This window comes from Natator depressus, chromosome 3 (genome assembly GCF_965152275.1).
Source record: "Natator depressus isolate rNatDep1 chromosome 3, rNatDep2.hap1, whole genome shotgun sequence".
In the NCBI taxonomy this organism is placed as follows: Eukaryota; Metazoa; Chordata; order Testudines; family Cheloniidae; genus Natator; species Natator depressus.
The window spans coordinates 189984315-189992146 of record NC_134236.1 but is presented as its reverse complement, the minus strand read 5'-3'; the positions used below and the strand labels follow the sequence as shown (position 1 = coordinate 189992146).

The 7832-nt window shown below is 43.8% G+C and overlaps 1 protein-coding gene across 3 annotated transcripts in view; it reads left to right on the top strand.

Annotated features, from left to right (window-relative positions):
* The first annotated feature begins 659 nt into the window (after positions 1 to 659).
* Positions 660 to 7832, top strand: part of XPO1 (exportin 1) — a 78256-nt gene continuing 71083 nt past the window's right edge. Inside the window, exons 1-3 of one of the 3 annotated variants that reach the window (XM_074949526.1) lie at positions 660 to 677; positions 1216 to 1239; positions 5831 to 5962. In XM_074949526.1, coding sequence (XP_074805627.1) covers positions 5837 to 5962 — 126 coding nt within the window. In that variant the 5' untranslated portion in view covers positions 660 to 677; positions 1216 to 1239; positions 5831 to 5836. Of the gene's footprint in view, positions 678 to 769; positions 1240 to 4673; positions 4790 to 5830; positions 5963 to 7832 lie in introns of those variants that run through there. The other 2 variants (XM_074949525.1, XM_074949527.1) reach the window with 2 other exon arrangements.

Sequence of the window (7832 nt, the reverse complement as noted above, 5' to 3'; positions counted from 1 at the left end):
CCTACTAGGAACAATCCCGCGGGAGGGCCCTACACGCGCTCCCCGCGCCTAGCGATCCCGCTATCTCTCCCCGCGCTTTCTCGGCGCCTCACTGTCCGTTCTACGCAACCGCGCGCCCTTCTACATGCACAGTCCTAAAAAGCTTCAATCGAACCCCTACGTCATTCCAAGCGCCCAACCAATCGGCAGCAGGTAAAAACTGCGCCCGCGGGTCGGGAGCTGTGGGCGGGCACCGCCCTTGAGCGACAGCTCTGCGCGACCAATCAGCGAGGGTTGCGGCTCCGCCACCTCCCCCCTCTGCGGGCAAATCGCTGCTGGAGAGGAGGCGGGGCCTCCTGCTCCCCCTCGTCAGGGCAGCGCAGTAGACGGACAGGCCCGTTGTCCAATGAGAGGCGAGGCCGCCTGCGCAGCGACCATGTTCGGAACCAATGGGAGCAGCAGCTGGGCGGAGGCCCGAGGTTTCCAAACGCTTCGCGGCGCCATGGGCTGAAAACTAAACCGAGATGGAATCTCCCAGTCTGAACCGGTTTGAGCCGGTTCCGAGTCTGTGGCACTAGGAGGGGGAGAAACGCTGCGCTCACTCCCTGCCGCCGCCGTCGCTGCCTCCGCCGCTGTGTGTGTGACCTGCTCACAGGGGAGCCCGCAGGGGGAGCCGCCGACACATCCACGGGGGCAAAGTTTAGTGCGAGCGGGGGGGAGATGGGGGTGAACTGAGCACCGGCCAGATCAGGGGGAGCAGCGGGGGCCCGGGCAGGCAGAGACTCAGCCAGAGGAGCCCGGGGCCTGGGGAGCGAGAGACCCGGGGCCCACCAACGCAGCGACTCAGCGGGGCCTGGGGAACTAGGGAATCAAGGAGCTCCAGGAAAGCAACGAGCCGGGGCTTGGGGAGCCAGAGCTAAGCAGCCGGGAAGGGAGGGGCTCCATCCCCTGCGCTGGGCGGCCTTGGCCCTGGAGCGGGGAGTTGGGGGCCGAGTCCTTGTAGGGCGAGCCAGGGGCAGCAGGGAGTAAGTGAGCCTGGCCAAGGGGCAGCAGCGCTGAGCGTGTGTCATACAACCAGCCCCGTGCACGCTTGTCTTGGAGGCGGTGGGGGAAGAAGGTTGACACCAATAAACGCTCAGTAGGGGAGAGGGCGCGCGTGTGTGTGATTTCTCCTATTTTTTTTTTTTTGGTGTGGTTGGAAACTTCACCCTCCCGCCCGTATTTTTTTTTTTAAAGGCAGAGGCTGTAATAACTATTTAGGTAAGTAACTCTTAATACTGGGGGGGAGGTGGAAATCATGGGGTGCGGGGTCAGACGTATTGGGGGACAAAATGGGAGGACTGAAAGGGGCCAGAAGCAGAAGGGGGGATGTGTGCGGAGGGCAGAAAGTCTGTGGGGTAGGAGAGGCACAGTGGGATGTAAGACTCGGAGCGGGAGCATGGGGCTCTTTGGGGTACCACCGTCAGACGTGTCGGCTGTGCAATTGACTAGAGAGTACAGCTTCCACCACTGATGCCATGGATGTGGGGAAAGCAGGAGCGCGTGAGCAGATGATGTTGGGAGGCTGCTGTGAGGGCTCGTGGGGGTAGATTATGGTCATTTTGTGCCCTTCATATAGGTGAAGGCTGGGGCTGGGGCTGGCGTTGGGAACTCGGGAAACTAGGGACATAATCTGTAAATTATTAGGAGTGGAAGTTTCCAGAAATATTTTTGTGTGTCTGTGCAGCAGTATTGAAACGTCCGCCTGGATCACGTGGGGTGGCCCTGTATACAACGCAGGGACCGAGAGGAGGGAGGGGCTGCAGTGTCCCTGCTGCTCTCTGCAAAGAAACCCACTAAACAGCCTCCTATTCCTAACCACCTACACCCCCCCCCCGTCCGGTAGATACTTTAGTATTAACTACTTGTTAGGAAAACCGATTGGCGTGTAGTTGTGTGTTTTAATGGTATAAATGTTCCATGTACTGCGGTATTCCTCCTGCTTTGCAAGGGAAGTCAGCAACGGCCTTTACATTGGGTGGGTGTGCGTCTGTGTGTTCACGTGTGTATGTGTGTGTGTGTGCTGTATTTGTGCACATCAAATATCTTGCTGATGATAATTCCAATGAATTTACATTGAATTGGATAAATGTTCGGTAATGTGATGTGTCTGCAGCTTTGCAAGGAAATTTAACCAAAATTCTGCTACCTGTTATTGCTATACACACACGTATTCGGGGGAGGGAAACAAGCTCGTTCAGTAGCGTCTGGAACTGCGGTATTAACTTTAACGTAAATGCGCTATATTTGTGTATGTGTCTATATTGGTGTATAATGAGTGTGTGGTGTGCTGTACATGTCTAATTGTGCATAGGCTGAACAGTTAGAAGAAACTGAACTTTTAATTGCGTGCTATAAATAATCACAGTTAGTGTGGAAGAGTGTGGTGGGATGCTGATTTGACTTTCATTGTAGTTAGAAGTGGAGCTGTTTGCTCGCTGAGTGGGGCGGGGTAACTGTATGTTTCTCCTACTTCTGTACTTAAATGAAGCGTGCTGCTGCCCCCGCGCAGCCCGAAGTAGCGTAGCCGTCTCTCTTTGTAGAGAGTTGTATTTGACCTAGAGTTTAACTCCCGTGTTTTAAGCAGATTTTTACTTGGTTTTTGCGTGTATGTTATAATTCACCCAGCCCAAATCATTTTTAAATTGCTATTCTAATCTCTTTATGAAACGGTAATCAGTACACTTGGTCTAAGTATTCTTGCACTTGATTGCACAAGGCTACTGAAACATCGGGTAGCTATATAAGCATTACGTTTCCATTCTTCCAGGCTTCGGCAAGTGTCAGATTCTTCCCATGTTTGTTAATTTTCATAGTATTTGGTTTGTTTTCACTCCAGTTTTATTAGCACTGTTGTATTAATATATTTTGCCATCTAGAAGCGTTTTTAGGTGCAGGCTGATCTATGGATCGGGGTGGGAGTCTAGCAGATTGCATACAATACTGTAGGCTTGATGTAGGCACATTATTAGGAGTAGGGAATCAAGTTAATCGCAGTTGGCATTGACCACAAAGCCGCCATTTTTGTATTTCAGTTCACCAGTAGGTAGGTCATTTTGAAGATAATACTGGGAGTGGCAAAGTGCTCTATTAGAAATGTTTCCTTTCTGCTTCCATGACTAATAACTAATAACTTCTAGTCACGTGGAGGCTGAAGAGCGCTCTTAAGACCGTTTTAAAGCAATTGGAGGCAGCTTACACCTAAATTGAATGTCAATTTAAACGTTGTTTAGATTTAAAAGCAGCTTTTCTACTTCACTGTTTAGCCATGTGCAGCAGATGCAAACGGAAGGGGGCGTGTCTGAAAGTGTATGCAGAGGAGGGGGGAGCTAAATGTAACTCGAAGATTATATGAATTGAATAGTTTTACTGCCTTTTTACCAGTTGGCACTTTGTCCAAGGAAGGAGGGTTTCAGGGTTAAAAAGAAGAATCTCACATTTCAAATCTGAAGAAGCAGAAAGAAATCATTTTTGAATCTGCTATTTGTATAACCATAGTGGGGTATGGAATTTATATTTGGAGTGAAGAAAAATTTGACAGCCGTGGTGGATTATTTAACTTTTTGCACCATGGCCCTTTTCTGACAACAAAAATTACCACATGGCACTGGGGGGGGCTGAAGCCTGAACCCCCTTCCCCCCCCCCCCCCCCAAGCCCTGCCGCCCTGGGTGGGGGGCCAAAGCCGAGCTCCTCTGCTCTGGGTGGAGGTCAGGGGGCCAAAGCTGAAGCCCAAGGGCTTCAGCCCCAGGCAGGGGGCCTGCAACCTCAGCCACATCACCCAGGGCTGAAGCCCTCGGGCTCCGGCTTTGGCCTTGGGCCCCAGCAAGTCTAGCCCAGCCCTTGAGACCCCATAAAAGCAGAGTTGGGACCCACTTTGGGGTCATGACCCACAGTTTGAGAACCACTGCTCTAATATTTACTTTTTGCCAGCGCACTAATCATGGAGTGAATTGTATGAGTTCAAAATAAAGATGTGCCCCTCTGGTATTGGAACACTTATTTAGCATGTTTGGTTATATAAATCCCATTGAAAGAAATTTTCTGAATGAGCGCTTTGATGCACGAGTCTCTCTCACATTTTGTGTAGCAATTAGTTGGACAGACTTGGGATACAGCTTCTGTCTTCCTTTCTAAGCTAAACAATTCAACTTGGATGGCATAAGTTATACCGGTTTCTTTTTAAACAAGAAATGGTAACTTTTTAATATACACTAGGTATTATTTGGGAAAGAAGATACAGATTAGTTCCAGTAGTTTTGCTGGTGAATCAGGGGGACCTAATCCAACAACGTTTGTAGTATTAAGCTTGTTTTGAAATAGAGCGTCTAATAGTCCTTGTGGCTATGTTCAGCCTCCCAGATATCTCCAGTGCTTCTGCTGCTGTTCAGGGGTTTTGCTGCTGCTAGCCAATGTTATGGGTATCACTGAAATGGACGGTCATGCTTAATTTCACTCTGTAGCTGCATGGGGAAGTTATGAGCAAGAGGCTGAGGAATGGTAAAGCCATAGAAAACTCCCTTAATGGCTGTGTGTGTGTGTGTGTGTGTGTGTGTGTGTGTGTGTGAGTGAGTGAGTGAGTGAAAGCCCTTTCTCCCAGCAAAGTGGGTCATGAAGCTGATCAGATACCTACAAATCAAAGGTTGATATGCAAAGAGCCCCCAGCCACACTCCAGGATGATAATTCCCTTCCAAATAATACCTTAATCTGAGCTGAGCGTCTTGCCTTCACTGCTGTGGATGCCCCTCCAGTCTTTTATCACTTTTTGGCTGGTAAAAGTCCTGTAAATTTTTCAAACTCTGGATTTTACTGTACTGTATTTTAATACATATGTATGTTTGGGTGGAAAATATGCTCTTGGTAGGTTTATTCCTTTAGTGTGGGAGATCTTCACTGTCCCGTTTTAGTCAGATTTCTTTTTAATTAGAAGTGGGCAAGTAAGTTATGCTGAAAACTTAATGAATACATTTTGTGTTCTTCTGTTTGAAAAATTGCTCCTAAGCCTAGCACTAACTTCTCCAATTTACTTGTGTGAGAGATGCACCAAGAATTATTTCTCAGTTGTGAGCAGTTCATTGCAAATATTTGAAAATTGGTCTGGGCTGCTGATGATTGGATACATAGGTGACAATTCAGTTCCACAAAAATCATAAAACTAGACTTCAAGCGTGCATATTTGATATGGAAATTCAAAAGTCTGAATATTCTTTAATATTAGTTTAAATTTAATTTTTTTGGCAAATATTCCTGTCAATAAACTTATTTGCTAGAGTATTTTGCAGAAAATTAACAAACAAAAAACTACCTCCAGTTGAAACAAATTAGTTAAATTTTAAACGGATATTTGCAAATTTTATTATTAACCTAGCTTGGCTTTTAGTGTGGCTTGCTAATGCTGTAACATGTTGAATTCTGATTCTCATATCTACAGTCTTACCTTGAATTGGAATGGAAACTAAGGCCAGCTAAACTTAAGTTTATTCACATGTATTAAGTCTCCCGGTGTAAAATCTACTGCCAACCTGTTTGGCATTATAATTTGTAAGTTTTCAGATAGACATGGTCAATATTGAAGTTTTTCTAATATTTGCAGTATTGCACTTTCATAATTCAACATGCGGTGACATTGACATATAATTTTATCTGCGAGGTCTAAGAAAAACTACACAGTTAAAAGTTTTCTTTCCAGTTTTGAAGTGAGATGGGTATATTGAACAGGTCGCTTATAAGCAGCTGTAGAAATAGTTTCCAGCAAGTTTGTAAGAAACTATGATTAACTTCTCTAGTTTGATCTGATTCATTTTATTTTGCAGTAATCTATGCCAGCAATTATGACAATGTTAGCAGACCATGCAGCTCGTCAGCTGCTGGATTTCAACCAGAAATTGGATATCAATCTCTTGGACAACGTGGTGAATTGCCTGTACCATGGAGAAGGAGCCCAGGTAAAATATATGTCCAAAAATATGGAAGTCTTAATTCAAGAGTATTATAAAGTTGGCCGTATTAAAACTTTACATTAGTCTATAAATCCTTAGAGGAACGCTAAGTCAAATAGTTTAATTCATTTCAAGTTCACCAAACAAATTTAAGCAAGGAGTGAAACCGGAGGGAATTTCATTCTGATATGACTAGAATTCTCATGGAAAGACTATTTGGTAGTATTGGTGACAAGGTATCTTACAAATTCGGCAGACTACCTGATGCTAATTTGTGTCCCAGTGTTTAAAGGAGGCTTTAAGATAAGACAAACATGAAAAGAACATTTATATCTAAAAGGATCTGCTTACCCAGTCGTTCTTCTGTTGTTAAAGGTATGGAAAAGTGTGCTTTGATAAGAGCTGTATCCATCACAGCCCAACTTCTATACTTTATTCCTGCAGGGAAGTCATAATCATGCCATATTTGACATTCTGTTAGCATGAAAATAGTTGTAATGTCACAAATTCACCATTGACTTCACTCCAGGATCATATTTAAGGGAGAAACCTTTTGTTTAAAATAACTCTGGCTATTGTACATAACAAAAGACATTATAAAAATGCATGTGATGTCTGGACTCTTCTTTCCTTTATACTCCTTCTTTTGCCACTCTTTCCATGTACATCCAGTGGATTGAGACTTTTGGCACTTCGTAGTCACTGTATTTTAAAGTTGCTTTATGCTACCTGTCTAAGAGTGAACCTTTTATGGCCTTTTTAAATCAGTTTATGTAAGCACTATATAAAAGCTAGGTCTTTCATTTTTAAAGATAAGTATTGCTCAAACAATACTAACATGTCTGTTTTCCTGGCATACTTTTGTTGTTTTATAATACTTGTACAGTGTCACAGATTTTGTGGCAAGTAATGGCTTGTAGCTAGTATCCCACCCTAAAGTATCAAACATTGAACAAGACTTGAAGAATGTGACAGTATCATAAAGAGGCTAAATATTTGTAACCTAACACTTCTTCTGTCCCCTTTCCCAGATCCCCCTCACTAAAATAAATAAAACCAACCACACATATACCCACTTTGTATATTGGTACCTCCATAAAGGGCAGTCTGCTATGCCAGTTTTCTTAGTGTAGATTCTTATAGATGCTAAAATCCATTGTATGACCTTGTGTACATCTTCTGGGATGCGTACAATGTGTGAGCTCCTTTCCAAACTTAAGCTGTCACAAGTTTACGTTCATAATATGACAATTTCTCATATACTCTGAAGCTGTGAAATTTCATATGCAAAGTAACATCGTATGGACTCCTAAATATTTGCTATTTAAATAGTATATGCAGCAAGTCTTAAAGGAGCTCTTAAGATATCTGCTTTCTGTTTAGTATTCAGCATTCAGAGGATATATTCCAGTTGTAATTCCTCCTAACATCTAATACCAATTCAACAAAAGAATACTAAACAATTTTGTTGAAAAAAATGCCATTGCTCTGACAATGAAAGAGATTGAATGGTTCCATTTATAAATCAAATGGGTACAATTTCATTGGATTTGTGGGTCTTTTAAGCTTTTGACACTTAGATAAGCTAATGGCAAAAGAATTGAAAAAGGAAAATGGACTAAAATTGTCAAAAGCAAATTGTTTAAGGATATAATTGTATCAGAGCATAAATACATGGCTTCTTCATGAAAAGTTTCAGTATGTAGTGTATTAAAAAGTGTGTATTCCTCTGGAAGCACACATTTTTCAGTGACAGGTTTCAGAGTAGCAGCCATGTTAGTCTGTATTAGCAAAAAGAAAAGGAGTACTTGTGGCACCTTAGAGACTAACCAATTTATTTGAGCACAAGCTTTCGTGATGCATCCGATGAAGTGAG